A 17,008-nucleotide genomic window follows, 5' to 3' on the forward strand; every position below is an offset into this window, starting at 1 on the left:
AAATCAGCCATGATCTTGTTGAATGGCGGAGCAGGCTCGAGGGGCTAGATGGCCTACTCCTGTTCCTAATTCTTATGTTCTTATGTTAAGTAGCTACTGAGGCATTAAACAACTATTTGAAAAATATAAAAGGGGACAGGGAAAAAATAAAGACGGGATTAGAATAGATAGCTCTAGCTGAAGAACTAGCACTGGAACAGAACTCAATGGCTTCATTTTATGCCATACTCTCGGATTCACCACCCTGTCCGAATCATGTTTGTGCATTCCGAATCAGACACCCTCAGGGATCACAGACTTCAGCAGTGCAGTGCAATGCAGTATCTGAATCACTTCCATGCCCACTGTTCGAGAAGGCCATGAAATTCTTATTTTTTTTCTATTCTTGAAGGACAGTTTTTTCCTGTATTTTACAATAGCCATTCTAAATCTTTCATCTATTGGCTTAGCTCAGTCTACCACCTCTGATCTCAAATGAACATCATATCTGCTCTACTACTAAAGCCACTTCAGCAGCACTTTTGCACCAATTATTTTCCCATCAACAACTCTATATAAAGCTCAAATCTACTCAAAATTTGAATACTAGTGTTATATCTGGGAGGTCTTCTGGTATTCTTGTGCTGGACAGAACACAAGCAACAATCTAAAATGCAATCGTTCCCTTACCTGCAACTAACAACCTTTGAAAGTAAAACTGCTATCGTCACTACTCCTCCGTTGCTCATTCCATGCTCCAAATATAGCATGCTACTCCATACTCTTCACTGTTGAGACAAAGATTCACTTACCTGCTTTAACTCATGACCTCAAAATTATGGCACTTCATATATCCCTTCGTCTTTCTTCGCTCCTATAATCTTCAAAGTCTTTTAAAACCCCCTACTTAATCACTACCTAATGTCTTACATGAAAGAAAAGACTCTTCAGCTGTAACTTCCCAAAATATGATTTGGGCTCTCTCAAAGCTTGCTTTTGCTCATAACAAAAAGTCAATTTTCAGTAAGCAACAGTTTAGATCCAAAACCTGCACCCTTCCATTTGTCATCCAATAGAGAATGTGCCCAAGGTTAATAATTGCTACCCAATTAGAATTTTATAGTGCAATGAAGAGCATGTGGGATGTCCATGTCATATCTCTTAAAAGGAGGTAAATATTACAGCAAATTATTTGGATTAGAATTCAAGTTTATTTATACATGGAGTAGAAATACACAATAAAATAGGGCACATAACTTAGACAACAAAGATATAATCTATCTGCAAGGGATTCCAACAGCTTGATAAGCAACAGGACACTTGGAGCAGTGTTTTGTCAACTTTCATGACGCAAAGTTGCAAATGGAGGACAAGAATTGAAAATCCGGAGTTCAGACCTCCAGACAGAACTGCAGCTAAGGGCTTAAGTTTCGGCTGGAGTTGCTCCTATTTTTTTTGGAGCAACTAGTTTAGAATGGAGCATCTTAGAAATTGCAATTTTCGGCATTTAGTTTGCTCCAGTTCTAGTGAGTTAGAATAGTTTCATTGTAGAACAGATGTTTTTCTTCAAAAGGGGGCATGTCCTGTCACTTACGTCTGTTTTGCAAGTTTAGGCAGTGAAAACTTAATTCAAACTAACTTAGAATGGAGTAAGTGCAGATTTTTGTATGCCCAGAAAAATGCCCACTTATAAATCAGGTGTAAGGAAAGAGAGATTGGGTGGTGGGGGCAGGGGAGAGGAGGGGGTTTACATGCATTAACACTTGACTTTTACAAATAAAGAGCCATCAATAATGAATGATAAATCAAAAAAAAAATCTATAAATAAAAAATTAACTTTCTACTTGCCGACTGCAGTGCTGGAACAGGGGCCACATCAGTGTTTCGGAGGGGAGGGGGGGAGGTGCGCAGGAGATGGGGCGGGGCGGCAGGAGATGGGGGGGGGGGGGGAAAGAGGGGGGCTGAACGGGCCGACCTCCGCCCACGATTCCAAGGAGAACTTCGGCTGGGGCCCACCCCCAGCAAGAGGCCAGGCCCCGCTGCCGGCTCCAGCAGGGGGGTTCGGGCGGGGCCCGCCCGCCGAGATAAGATGCGGCAGGTCACTCGGCTCGGGATATGGGCGACATCCCTTCGGCCTGGGATAGGGTCGTCGCCCGGAGACAGGACGCACTGGGAGGGCCGGAGCTACTGCGCACATGCACAGCTGCCGGCACTGTTTTTGGCACAGGGCTGTAGCTCCACCTCCAGCAGCTCCTGCTGCGCCGTGCTGAGGTGGAAACAAGCCGACAGCTATCGGAGAATTGCGAGGCAAGTATCCACGCAATTTTTGTTCTACAAATTAGGCGGGCTTCTCCGATGTGCGCCGTTCTAACGGGCATTCGAAACTTGAGCCTGAAGAAACTTGGGTCGTGCTTTTATGCCACAAGAATCTCAAACAGCCAAGCCATAGGGATCCATAGGTAACTTAAGAGCACAACAGAGCTCGCATGTAGTGAAGGTTGTGTTGATGTCTCTAAAATAAGTTGTTTGGAGAAAAATAATATAATGACTCAATCAGAAAAGGTCTATTTTACAAAATAAATAACATTTAAAAAACTGGATGCTGGAAATCTGAAACAGAAATGCTGGGAATATTCAGCAGGCCAGGCAGCATTTTTCGCAACATTTTGAAGGATCTACACCCAAAGCATTAACTTACATCATAGGCAGTCCCTCGGAATCGAGGAGGACTTGCTTCCACTCCCAAAGCGAGTTCTTTGATGGCTGAACAGTCCGATACAAGAGTCACAGACCCTGTTACAGGTGGGACAGACATTCGTCGAGGGAAGGGGTCGGTGGGGCTGGTTTGCCGCACACTCCTTCCACTGCCTGCGCTTGGCCTCTTCATGCTCTTTGCGCTGAGACTCAGAGCTCAACGCCCTCCCGGATGGACTTTCTCCACCTCAGGCAGTCTGTGGCCAGGGTCTCCCAGGTGTCAGTGGTGATGTCGCACTTTACCAGGGAGGCTTCGAGGGTGTCCTTATAACGTTTCCGCTGTCCTCCTTTGGCTCGTTTACCATGAAGGAGCTCCGCACAAAGCATTTGCTTTGAGAGTCTCGTATATGGCATGCGTACTATGTGGCCTGCCCAGCGAAGCTGATCGAGCGTGGTCAATGCTTCAGTACTGGGGATGTTAGCCTAGTCGAGGACACTGATGTTGGTGCGCCTGTCCTCCCAGGGGATTTGCAGGACCTTGCAGAGACATCGCTGGTGATACATCTCCAGCGACTTGGTACCTTCTATACATCGTCCATGCCTCAGATCCATACAGGAGGGCAGGTATTACTACAGCCCTGTAGACCATGAGTTTGGTGATAGATTTGAGGGCCTGGTCTTCAAACTCTCTTTTCCTCAGTAAAGAGTGAAACTTATCTGTCCTCTCTTAACAGATACAAGTTATCATTTGAAATCCTAGTCATCAAACAACTTTTGACTCTCTCAATGCCTGTTTAATAATTAATAAAGTAATTCGAGAGAGATCTTCCATTGCCATGGTTTGGTTGAGTAGTTAAACACATTGGCCATCAATAGCACATTAAAGAAATAACTTCAGCCAAAGCATTCCTCTAAAAAGGCCACAAGATAAAATAAGGATTTCTTTGTGTCACATTTTGGATCAAGGGCCTTCAGCTTAAGTTAAATAATTTTTTTTGCACCTAATCATTTTGACTGCAATCAAATCTAACATTTTGCAACTTTAAATATATGCTTTACAAAGATTCCTCCAAAATAAAATTAAAGAATAAAATCGCTATAATGCAATGCCAATTGTAGGATGAAATTTATAAGACTTCTTTTTACACTAACATACCTCCAAAATTGCCACAATATTCCTACAAAAATACACTAACATTTATTCTCAGGATGTGGCTATGACCTCATTTATTACCCATCCCAATTACCCAGAGAAGACGTAGCAATTCTTTGGAAACTGAGCAGCTTTGTATAACCAAGCAGCAGGTGTGTGAACTAGACTGACATTTAAGAGAGCCAGTAAGGGTGGCACATTGCCTTCTCCAGAAAACTCATGGAACAGCTACAAGGGTTTTTTTTTGTTTGTTGAACAACCGTCTGGCCATTTTTTCCTGATATTGACCCATAAGTTGCCAGACTTATTGAATTCTATTTCACAACTTGCCATGATCTTATTAAATGGCAGAGCAGGCTCAAGAGGCCATATGGCCTACTTCTGCTCTTATTTCTTATGTTCTTATGTTGGGATTTAAACTAGAGAACATCCAGGTTACTTGTTCAGTTCCATAACCACTACACTACCATACCCACAGATTCTAATCACTATACCTTTGCATGGAAGTGAAAAAAAAATGAAATTAAATACAACTCCTGTTTTATCTTACCACATTGACTTAGATCTGCAACATGTTTACCTGCAAGTCGCAGAAAAAGTAAACTGGGCTAAAATCAATTTAAATTCCAGAGAAACAAATTACTAATTCAATAAAGTGTATTATTCTGCAGGTACAATTACTACAGCCCATTAGAGATCAGAAGCTAGAGTAACATCTAAGTAGTATGGCCAAGTACAACAGTAGCTTCATTCAGCTTTATAAAAAATGTATTAAAGATAACCGATTTATTTTACTGCATCAATCCAAGTGCATTAAGCACTGTACATGGCCCTAGCTCTTCTACACCATCTACCCATTCATTTGGCTCACTTTAAAGAGGAACCTTAAAGGCAGAGCTTCATTAAAGTTAACTTTCATATGCTGGACGACTCAATGCAGTAAAAGCACAAAAATGAGCCTTAATCCTGACAGCATTCGCAAGAACACTGCAGGGCATCTTTCTTTTCCTGCCAGCAAGATAACCTGAGGATTTGACATACATAACAGTAGTCAAACAAAAAAAGTAATTGAGACCTATATGGACAGAAATCAAATTGAACTTGTGTTCAGAGACTCAGTAAGCTAAATAAAAAAAATATTGTGCATCCAGTGACTAATTTTTTTTTCTATTCAAATTCCCTTATTTTCAGAACATGTCAACACTTGCTGGTTTTACTAGTGTCAATCGCCTTCCAATACCTCACCTAAGTGACCATTCTTCACATGCCGTGTGGTTACAAGCTATTCTAATGTAAAGGTTACATTGTGAAGCACAATTTTCTTCTGACCAGAATTGTAGCCACATGCATTTTTCAACAGAAGTGATTGAATGATGAGGGTGAATTCTGGGTATTTTCCCTCCCCAACTCAAAGAAAACCATTTTTCCGATATGCGCCCCAATTCCAGATGGTATATTGGGATACTTGAAGCTCAGAAAAAATATATAATTTCAATGTTTAAGCATTAAGTGTACTGAAATTAAATTAATTTTAGATTACTGACGTTAAAAACAAAGAATGGGTATAACCTGGGCAGAGGCGAAAAAAATTAAATACAAACTTTGAAGTTAAGTGCAAGCAGTTAGAAATTTAAGTAACTCAAATCTGGTCCCAACAGTACAGTATTATTCTAATTTAGGCTTCGCTGGCAGTGTGACCCGATCCAAAAAAAGCAGAATTTTCTGTACCTGCCAAGAGTTTAAGAGTTAAAATAACATTTCCATATACATCAGGAAACATGTGAATTATAAAAGGAAATAAACTGCAAGAGCAAATAAAAGGTGGGAGATTTTTTTTGTTGCAGATGCCAAATTAAATCATGGTACAAATACCAGTCATACATTTGCTAAAACACAGTAAATATTGGTTTATATGAATCAAAAATTACACAATGCTTAGGCTGCAACATCCCAATTTATTGGAATTAGTTGCAAAGTATACCAATTGATTCTCACCTTCAAAAAGGAGTAATTATTTTTGAATCTTTTTGTATATATTCCATTAAGTACTATACAAATATAGATTGAACCTCCCTTATCCAGAACTACCCCTCCTCCAGAACCATTTCCAGCCACCGGGTGGCACATGCACAGAACTCAAGACGAACAAATTGAAGTTCTTCCTCGCTGCCAACTCCCGCAATCGCTAGCCTGACCCGACGATTCTACGCCCCCGCCATGATCTCTCTGCCGCACTCCCAGCCCCAAGCCAGCATATCCCTTTGCTCAGTACTTGTACCATCCAATTTAACTTGACCACCCCTCGTCCAGAAATATCACTAATCCAGAACCCGAGGGTTCCAGGTAAGGAAGGTTCAACCTGTATTGTGTTGCAGTCATTGGTTAGTGTAGCAAACTATTGCCAGAGGACTGCAAAAGTCAAAAGAATATCATAATACCTCATGAAAATACGGGCATTCTGTATCCTTGAAAAGGTTCAGTACAATTCTGTTCATTTATACCATGGACAAACTTAATTGTACTGCGCTCCATGTGTTTTCGGCAGGATACGACCAGTGCTTTGTTTTAGCAGGTGTGTTGCAAACCGACTTACTTACCAGAAGTCGATGGCTTACTAAAAATTAATAGGAAAACATTTGTCACACAACTGATGCCTTCTCATATTCACACAACAGAACAGCAACCCTAACAATGCTTGCAATACAGTACTTTCAGAAAAACTCATTTATAGTTCTATACAAGATTACAAAGTTAGAAAATCACAGTAAATTTGTAATGAACTTCACTTCTGTGCTTCGTTTCTGTAGTCTATGATCCATCTACAAAGTATCTGTTAACAAAGAGGCTGTGGATCATATCGTGCCTGAAAATTCACATTCTCAAATTTCAGTGTTACCTGGGAGATATGGTTAATGGAAGACTCCATTCTCCGCAGCTGTGAGGCTTGAATATCCAGCAATTGAAGCACATTGTTCGCCAAAGCATTTATCTGGTAAGCAACACTCGCAAGGGACTGGGTGGTGTATGCTTTTGTTTCCTCAAGGGCCTTTCTCTTGTCTTGGGCCTGTAAGATAGAGAGAATATTCAGGGGACTGAATTTCTATGGCAATTAATAAAATAAACATTGCAATATAAATGTACGATTTTTAAAAATAATTTCAGAAACTTTACCAATAATAACTTTTCAAGGCTGACCGACAAACTAAATCACTGAAGCATTTAAACAATGCAGAGATAGAAACTACATTGTGACTGGCTGCTTGGAGAGAAATTTGTCCAACAAGTAATAACAGAAACACAGTATGAAAAGTAGTGTGCGCCGCAAATACATTTCAAAGCAATTCGTGAACTTTGGGCTGAATGCATTTACCTTGAACTTCAAAAGGTTCCCCAGGTGGACAAAAATATGTTGAGTAGATTGGGTTAGGTTAAAGATAAACAGTCTTGATATAATACAATAATCCTCTGGCAGCAAACCCAGTTTCTATCAGAACCAGGAGAGTGTAGCCAATGCTAAGTTGCCATACAATGGGCCATGCTGAAAGAACACACATCTTTGTATAACAATGAGTGAGTTTGGAATCCAAGGAGGGAGGCAGGAAGAGAAGATATGCACATCAAAAAAAAAACAAAATGGAGAAACTCTCAACTGCAGCTAACTTTCAATCTAACTCAAATTCGCTTTTTCATTCATGATCAAGCAAACCATGGACGAATCTGACTCAATGCTGCTACTCCAAGAGTCGATCGGCAGAAGATGCTACCATATATACACAGCTTTTTCCATGTCAGAAGAACCACCAAGTGCAGTAAGCATTGCAATTAAATTAGCTTGTGTTTATTCAATGCAGACCACAAAACGATTAAACTCAGCAAGTTCGGCAAGCTGCAGTACTGTGCCAGCCAATATGCACGGGACAGATGAGAGAACAAGGTGCATCAAATACAGTACAAACCGTGATTGAAGTGAGTTGCAATCCAACATATAAACTGACTGAACACCAAAAGAATACAAAGAAATCATAAAGGGGTACAATTATTATTTAAAACTATACACAAATTCTACAATCCAAAATAAGTCAATTAAGATACATGCACACACAAAATATCTGAGTACTACACACAACGTCCTACCAAAGGCAAACGCAATGGTATCTTCAAGTACTGGCAAACAAATATTAAACAATGATTCTTTTCAAACCACAAAGTACTATCCAAGCATCAAGATACTGAATTAAGGCCGGACACAAGAAAAAAAAACACATTTCAACTTTCTTCAACTTTTGCAAGGCAGTCTCTTGATTAGGCTCAGTTCCCAAAGATGTAGGCAGCTCTCCATTAAGTCACCCAAGAGAATCTCCTCCTTTATGCATGACTAGACAGAGTGTTACAAGCTACTGAATTCCGGGGTGGAGAGAGCAATGAGACACAAAGAAATTGAAACTAAGCCACATCACTTCACTCTCAATCATCGGGGGTCACAGGATAGTGATTGGGCGATGAAATCTTGGCCGATTTTTCTCCTCCCTTGACAAGTGACACCAATGCTCACGACAGTGACCCCGTTGCCCACCCTGGTTAAGGATTAAAAGCACAAATCACAACTCAAACCTTCGATGTTCCTGATCTGTATGACTGAGTTGGGTACAGCCACCCCACTCCATGACTCCAGTGCAACAGTGCTGCATTGTTAGAACCATTAAACTTAGGCCCCCAACTACCTGTTCTGCCAGTTCTAAGAGACATTAAACGATTCCATGCTATTCAAAAAAAGGAGTCGGGAGTGTTCCCAGTATTCTGGGTGACATTCATCTTTTAGCCACCAAAAAGTGATTCATTCATCTTATTGCTGTTTGTGGAACCTTGGGTGCACAAAAAGTACACCGGTTGCCTCCAAAATCATGCACAGAACAGCATAGAAACAAGTTAGATTTAGCCTACCCAAGAGGTGGTGAGAAAAATAATCTCTACACAGAAGGTAGATAGAACAGGGAATTTTGCATATTCCAGTTGCAAGATTGATAACATTTACTAAACAAAGTCTTACACACAGATTAGAATGGTGTGGAAATCACTAATGATGCCAAAATGCAAGTATATGCTCAGCAAAAAATGTGTAGTAGCACAAACATCTACCGTGTGTTTTGACAGACTAACAAAATATTAAGATTGCATTTTGCTATTGTTTTAAAATTGTTTTCAGTGAAGAGACAAAATGATCCAAATTCTCACGAGGGTAAAAATGATAAATAATTTAATCACAGCATAATGCTTTTTAATCGAGGAGATATCGGACAACTTATTCCAAGCCTGCTCAGAAGCCGAATTTTATTTTTTAATAAAAGCTTGCTAGTTTGACAAGGACAATCTAAAACTTGCATTTATATTGGCCCAGAATTTGTGGTCAGCGTTTGCCATCATTCCACCTCTGAAAATGACCACAACTTCAGGATTTGGCTGCGCTGTACCAGAGCCGGCAATCTGTGTAATCATCCCAAATCAGAGAAACGGACCAATACTTCAGCTCTTCCGCAGTAAGTACGCTGTTAAATTCCCCACTAAACGTTGAACCCAAAGGGATTACGTGTAACTAGAGTATTACGTGTAACTAGAGTTTTTGCAGTTATTACTGCTAAACAATGAGACACAGATTTTTGAAAGATAAGGGAGTCAAGAGTTATGGGGAGCAGGTAGGGAAGTAGCATTGACGCCAAGATCAGATCAGCCAGGATCTTATTGAATGGTGGAGTCTGCTCGAGGGGCCAGATGACCTACTCCTGCTCCTATTTCTTGTTCTTATGTAAACAAATGTTAAGGTCCTGGAAAACTAATTTTAATTGTGCAGTGTGAAATTTGTCCATTTTAATAAAAAAATTAAATTGAAGAAACGTTTCAATATTCCAGAGGTGGCAGGAAAAGACAGGGAACAACTAAGAGGGTAGAAATTACAGGCAATACCAGGAGAATTCAACAACCAAGTTATAAAAGATTACAGCAGTGAAAGAGAACTTTTCTTTTAAAGTTCTTGCTCAACCTTATTGATTTTTCTAACTCTAAAAAACAAATTTTTCAGCATTCACAGAAACTAGCCATTTCAGCTAACTGTCTTCCTTCTCAGCCATTCTCATTTGTTACGAAAAGAGGCATGCATCCCACAACAGCCCTCTCTATTCATATCAATGGAACCTTCATTTCAGGCCAACGTGGGAACTAACCCAAAACTACTCTAGGGACTACAACTAAAATCCATGTGTCTTAGGGCAGTGCATTCATTCACCTTATATTTAAATATAAAAGCTAGGTTATCTTTTTTATAAATCATAGAATTTTTCAACACAAAAGGGGCCCGTCGTGCATGCGCCGGCTTTTTGAAAGAGCTGTTGTAGAGAGTAGAAATATATATAGACTTAGGCATTAGGCACCTGCTGGATATTTAAAACTCACATAAGCTTAAATGGACACACACATAAAATGGCTGCCCAGGCATGATGGGAAACCAGGTAGTCAAGCTGTGAACTGTTGAACGTTCACTGACCGAGCAATAACCCTGTGAGGCCCACTGTAGGAATGCCTGGGAAGACAGAGATAAGAAGGAAACCATCTCCTGTGAACAAGGCCATGAAACCAATTATTTCAGGAAGAAAGATAAGAGGGAAACCATTTGCTGTAAACAAGGCTATATACCAATTATTTCTCCAAGAAGAAAGAACTAGTGAGAGAACCTATATCAATCAGCCCAAGCTGACAAAAGACGAACACATGGTTCCTGAGACATAAGGGGAATTCTATTGGGTTAAAATAACCTATATGTAATCTATAATCATTGTGATTGGCTTGTGTCCAGCCGTGATGGGCTGTGTAGCTGCAGTAAACTGTTTTGTAACTGTTGTGAAACATATAAAGGTACATGTAACTCTTTGTTCTGTGAAGAGAAACCTGGATACGGTCCTGAGTTTTTCCTTCCCGCTGAGCGTAATAAAAGCTGCTTCAGCATTGGAACCGACCCTGAGTGTTGAGTGATTCTTCTAAGAAAACACTAACGCTAACAGAGCTGTTCAATTTAGTCCCGCATCGCAGCTTTTCCCCCATAACCCGACAAATTAGTTCTCTTCAAATACATGTCCAATTGCCCTTTGAAAGTTTCTATGGAATCTGATTCAAGCACTCTAAGTTAGTGCATTTCAGATCATAGTAACCCTCTGGAGGGTAAAAAAAAAATAATTTCCCCTTTAGTTTTTTTGTCAATTATTTTAAGTCTATGAACTCTGGTTATTGATCCACCTGCCTGAGGAAATAGTTACTCCCTACTTGCTTTATCAAAACCCCTCATAATATCTCTCAGGTCTCCTCTTAACCTTCTCTGCTCCACGAGAACAATCCCAGCTTCTCCAATCTCTCCACATAACTGAATTCCCTCACCTCTTATCATCCTGGTAAACTTTCTCTGCACCCTCTCCAAGGCCTTGACATCGCTCCTCAAAAAAGTGTGGTGCCCAGAATTGTACACAATACTCCAGCCGAGGCCTAACCAGTGATTTGTAAAGGTTTAGCATGACTTCTTTGTTTTTCTACTTAGTGCTCTTACTTACAAATCTCAGTAACTCGTACACTTTAACTGCCTGATCAACTTACCCTGCCACCTTCAAGGATTTCTGAATATGCACCCCAGGTACCTCTGCTCTTGCACCCCCTCAAAATAGAACCATTAAGATTATACTGTCACTCCATGTTGTTCCTCCCAAAGTGCAGCACCTCACACTTATCCGCATTAAATTACATCGGCCATGTGTCTGCCCATTTCACCAGCCTGTGTCTGTCCTCCTGAAATCTGCTAACATGCTCACTGCTTACTATGTATCCTCTGAAAACTTCAAAATTGTACTACCTACATCAAGTCCAGGTCACTTGTGTATAAACAAGAAAAGCAACTGCCCCAACACCAAGCCTGGGGGATTACTTTCAGCAAGTAATCATAGACTGCCCTTTCTCTAAGATTCATGAAATTAATGACATTGAATAAATTGCAAATAGTCTAAGAGTCATAGGTGGCAAAAAGTACAGGAAAAAAAAACTCTGTCTGGGAGGAGTACTGGCTTATGAAGTTAAGGTGATGGGCATAGGAATAGAAAGTAGAAAGTAGACTTAAATGTGAAAATACATGGTTTTACACAATGTAACAAAATATGAACACCTTGAAGGGATACCATGTTAAAACAGGACCAGACACTTTCCAGACCGCGGCATGGAAAAAAATCCCACAATTACCAAGTGCCTCCCCTTTCACGAAATAGCATACAACTATCTGGAGGAAAGTCGCTGTCAATTCAAATTGAGCTTTGAAACCATAGTCGAAACTAACTTTAACTGCCAACTCAATGACTAAATTGGAAGTTGCAATGAGGTTATTTTCAGTCTGCATTAAGTGCATGTGGCACACAGAGTAAAATGGCCAGCAAGGCCAGAAGCTTGGATTGCAGAGACCAAACACCAAGGGAGGGAGTGGGGGTAATGACATGCTTTATCCATTAATCCAATTAGATGGCCAAATCGGAGAGAATTTTTCTGACCCATCATAAAATCAGATACATCTAAGGAACAGAATTTATGAATTAAATCAAGACTACTTGTTCCCAGAGCATGCCCCAACTTTCCATTTTTAAACACCCCCACCTCCAATCTAGTATTAAATTCAGAAGATGGCAGCTGAAAGCTGAATTTTGAGAGATGTGGTCCACCAGTATGACATGCACAAAGTGTCAGTGATGCATTCGTGGAGGTAACTATTTGATTAAGCCTCTTCATTTAAGCAAGATCCAGATACACAATATAAGTTGGAAAATGCAGCATAATTCAAGCTCCAAAATGAAAGAAAAGTAGTCAGTGGAAAAATTATTTGGAAGCATTTCAAACATAGGCATGGACAAGTTTAATGTGTCTGACTTGTTACTCTGCCTATCCCCTAGCACTTGATACTTGGGCTTTTTTTTTTTAAATTCGTTTATGGGAGATGGGCATCACGAGCAAAGCCAACATTTACTTCCCATCTCCAATTGGCCTTGCGACAGTGGTAGTGAGCCATCTTTTCAGAGGGCAGTTAAGAGTCAACCAAATTGCTGTGGGTCTGAAGTCACATAGACCAAACTGGGTAAGGATGACAGATTTTCTTCCCTAAAAAAAAGACATTAATGAACCAAAACAATCCAGTAGTTTCATGGTCACCATTACTGATGCTAGCTTTTTATTCCAGATTTATTTAATTAACTGAATTTAAATCCCCCAGCTGCCATGGTGGGATTTGAACTCACATCTCCAGATTATTAACCCAGGCCTCTGGGAACAAAGAGTCTACAAAGATTCATGTTACTGGTCCAGTATGCTACTGTATTTTTCATGCATTTGATTGGTTCTTTGAGGATGCTGCTGGCTCCCATTGGACAGTGATAGTTCTGCTTGTTTAGTAACATGTACAGCTAACCAATGCACACAGAATGATGGTAGTTACATGATTAACTTGTCACAATGGAAGCAACAGTACAGGTGTGACATCCTGCAAATGCACATTATATGCTAGGGGGTAGCATTTCCACTTTGGGCGTAATTGGCAATCCAGGTGCAAATTGGGCTCAAAATTGCTCTAATTCTCAATTTTTGCTCAAGTTTCCACTCAAACTCATTTGCATATCACTGAACATAAAATCTTCACAATCGAGTAGCGTATTAGAACAATTGTTTTTTTTTTGCATTAAAAAAAATTCATTGATATTTAAGGTAACCTGGTGCAGTTTGATTAATACAGCTAAAAATGAGTTTATCACACGTGTCTACACCACTTGGGACTTCAAAAAAAATCTATAAAGAACCATTGACTAGTTTCATTGGTGTACAGTAGTCTCTTCAATATTTAAAATCTCACCTAAAAAAAGCTCAACGATGACCCACAAACAGACGCAGTTAGTGAAAACTCGCCATGTTGATTAATTTGATCCAAGGGGTGGGGCTGGATTCCAGCACGATGTTTTTTTTAAAACCAGCACAAAAGATCTCAAACTATTTGCTCTTGAAATTCCTCAATCTTGTGGCTGGTTTGGCTGATTTTGGGCTAATTGTCCACCTAGTGGAAACTCTACCCCATGATCTTTAACTATATTGGTATTGCAGAACAAATAATATTTCAATTATTCTATTACTTAGATAGTGATGTACAACTTGAGTTTACGATTGTAATTTAAAAATCAAGCTTTAACCTTTGATTGTAAACCACCATTTCCTGATCAAAATGACTACAAATATTGAAAACAGATCCATTTATCTTAATGTTTGTAGCCAAAAAAAATTGCTGTTTGTTTCATTGCAGTAAATATGTATACATGATTAATGTATTAAACTTGAAAAATGTACCAAATAGTGTTAAACCTCTCCCAACCCCCACTACCAAATGTAAATTGAGTGGGACTAGGACAGCAACCAAACTGCTCCCATCACATCCAAATTCCCTCTGGTTAATTGTTCAGATTTTACAGTATTCTTCAGTGTGAAATATCATGCCATATAAATAGAAATCTATGCATCAAGCATTTTGAAATATAGTTTGACAAATCAGACCTGCTTTGAGCCACAAATGTTGGCACTTCAGGCTTATGTTTCACAAGCTCAACAGTGAGGATTGTAGACGATGAAGCACAACTTGTTCCCCGTTGGCTCAGTAGGTAAAGCAAGCATATAGCTGAGCCAAGTTGGCTACAATCCAAAGTTTGATTGCTGATCTGTACAGAGTTAGCTAGGGTGGCAGTAAGGGTGCTACAGTTTTGTTCAATGCCCCGAGGCTGCAAAAGGGAACAGCCAGTTGGAGTTTCTGCTCCTGCTATCCAACAATCGGAGGAGTTTGTGTACCCAGGTGGCTTCCGCAGGCACGTGAACTGCTTAAGGCAACTGCCAGATGGGGAATAGCTCAGATAACACGAGCCCTTCCTGAAGAGCAGGGGCAGCAATGGGACACTTGGGTGTCAGTTATGCCATCATGTTACAAATAATGTGTTATAATACTGTAATTCCATTTAATGATTGGTCAGCATTTAGAACTATATAAATAGGATTATTTTATTTTTAGCAAGTGAAAAAACAGAAAAATCTTGGCAAAGTCATCATTTCTATTATTTGAAACTATTTTCTAATTAAGTTTGCTTAGTTTGCAGATTCCCTTTGTTTATATTCATGCTGACAGCAGTGAGTCATAGCTGCTCGAACATGTTTAGCTGTAAAATGATCAGTGAAACTGCCTTGTCATTACAAATAATATTCATTTCAGAATGTTACTACTGTTTAGTTTCAAAGTCTCAGATCCCTGCAATTTTTGCACTGCAATTTAAGCATATGGTCGAAGAAAACACAAGATGTTCTCAAATTGGAATGTTAGCTCAATAACTCATTATAGATTGCAGATATTGGTCTAGTATAGTTGCATGTCAAAAAAATGCCACGTCCCTTTTAACCTAATTCTCTTGGAGCTATAGTACAACTGATTCCACAGACCACACCAAAAAGAATCAAACATTAATTATGACAAACCTATATTTCAAACATTAATGATTCTCAAACTAAGGAAAATTTACATAGTACCAGATCATACTTGGCAGTAGGACAAATCAGAATACCTGTACTCTCTGTACCAGCTTTTGAGCAAATATACCTGTTGAATAGATAATGAATGCCCTCCCAATTCTTCAAAGAAATGCAACACATTAAAGTCTAACAAAAGCTCCTCTACACACTATTCCTTATAGAATTATACATGTACAGAATGCCATAAAATCATCTGGGTAGCAATGCAGACAAGTTTCTCTAAAATAATTGTTAACTTAATCTATTGATTTCAGTTTTCTGCATTTCCTTTTGTATTGCAATTGTAGCCGGGTGTTGTATGGATAAAATTACTGTATAATTGGTGTAGCAACATGGATTAAGCAAGTTGGCCATTTTGCTGAGACAGCCAAGTGTGCAGTTTAGTGTCACGAACAGTTCAGGTGTAGTTTACTCAGTATTTATTAAAAGCCACTATGGTTAATTAAGCATTATGCGAAAGTGCAAAAATGTTGTTGAAATCCTCAAAAGTGATTGGTTATTGTAATATTGTAATAAAAGTTATAATACAGACATCTGCTACCTCCTTCATGACAATAAAGCTGCTCAATTTTCTTTATCCACTTCATTCTTTTATAAGAAATAGGAGCAGGGGTAGGCCATACAGCTCCATGAGCCTGCTCCGCCATTTAAGACAATCATGGCTGATCCGACCATGGACTCTGGTCCAGTTCCCTGCCCGCTCCCCATTACCCCTTATCGGTTAATAAACTGTCTGTGTTAAATTTATTCAATGACTCAGCTTCCACAGCTCTCCGAGGCAACGAATTCCACAGATTTACAACCCTCAGAAGAAATTCCTCCTCATCTCAGTTTTAAAGGGGCAACCCCTTATTCTAAGATTATGCCTCCTAGTTCCAGTCTCCCCATCAGTGGAAACATCCTCTCTGCAATCACCTTGTCAAGCCCCCTCAATCTTATATGTTTCGATAAGATCACCTCTGTCTTCTGAATTCCAAATGAGTAGAGGCCCAAGCAACTCAACCTTTTCTCAAAAATCAACCCCCTCATCTTGGAGTTAACCTTTTATTCATTTTCTACTTTTGTAATTCAATAATTATCCAAACCTTTTACCCCAGTTTTATCTTTTACATTCATGAAAAACATTTAAAGGCAATGACAATTCCTCATACATTTCACAACACATTAAAAACAAACCTGGCCATTAATTCTCGTTTCACTCGCCTATTCCAGAAGCAGCACAATGCCAGACCTGAATTTAAAGCCCCACCCAAAACTTGGCAAAGATTCTTCTCTTCCCTCTCCTCCAAAACAGAGGAGCCTGTCTTTCAGTTTCTTCACCTCCCTCCCAATTCAGACTGCATACACAGGTATTCCAATGTTGCTGGCAGAACTAAAATCTACAGCATAAAAAGGAACAAACTGGGAATGTCAACTAGCTGTAGTAGTTGTGCAATATAACAGATTCTAGTCATGCTTCCATTTTCTGAATAGAGTGGGTTAGATGCTTGCTTCGGGGTCTGAACAAAAAGTCTATGAAATTCAGAGTAAATTCGCTTCCCCCTTCCAAAATTGAAATTTGAG

At 39.7% G+C, this 17,008-nt stretch overlaps 1 protein-coding gene across 7 annotated transcripts in view; it reads right to left on the reverse strand.

Moving 5' to 3' along the window:
* The window catches only part of abi1a (abl-interactor 1a), a 115,923-nt gene that overhangs the window by 80,614 nt on the left and 18,301 nt on the right, over positions 1-17,008 (reverse strand). For all 7 annotated transcript variants that reach the window (XM_070881463.1, XM_070881460.1, XM_070881458.1 and 4 more), the window contains exon 2: positions 6,723-6,890. In XM_070881463.1, coding sequence (XP_070737564.1) covers positions 6,723-6,890 — 168 coding nt within the window. The remainder of the gene's footprint in view (positions 1-6,722; positions 6,891-17,008) is intronic.

Source organism: Pristiophorus japonicus, chromosome 5 (assembly GCF_044704955.1).
Source record: "Pristiophorus japonicus isolate sPriJap1 chromosome 5, sPriJap1.hap1, whole genome shotgun sequence".
In the NCBI taxonomy this organism is placed as follows: domain Eukaryota; kingdom Metazoa; phylum Chordata; class Chondrichthyes; family Pristiophoridae; genus Pristiophorus; species Pristiophorus japonicus.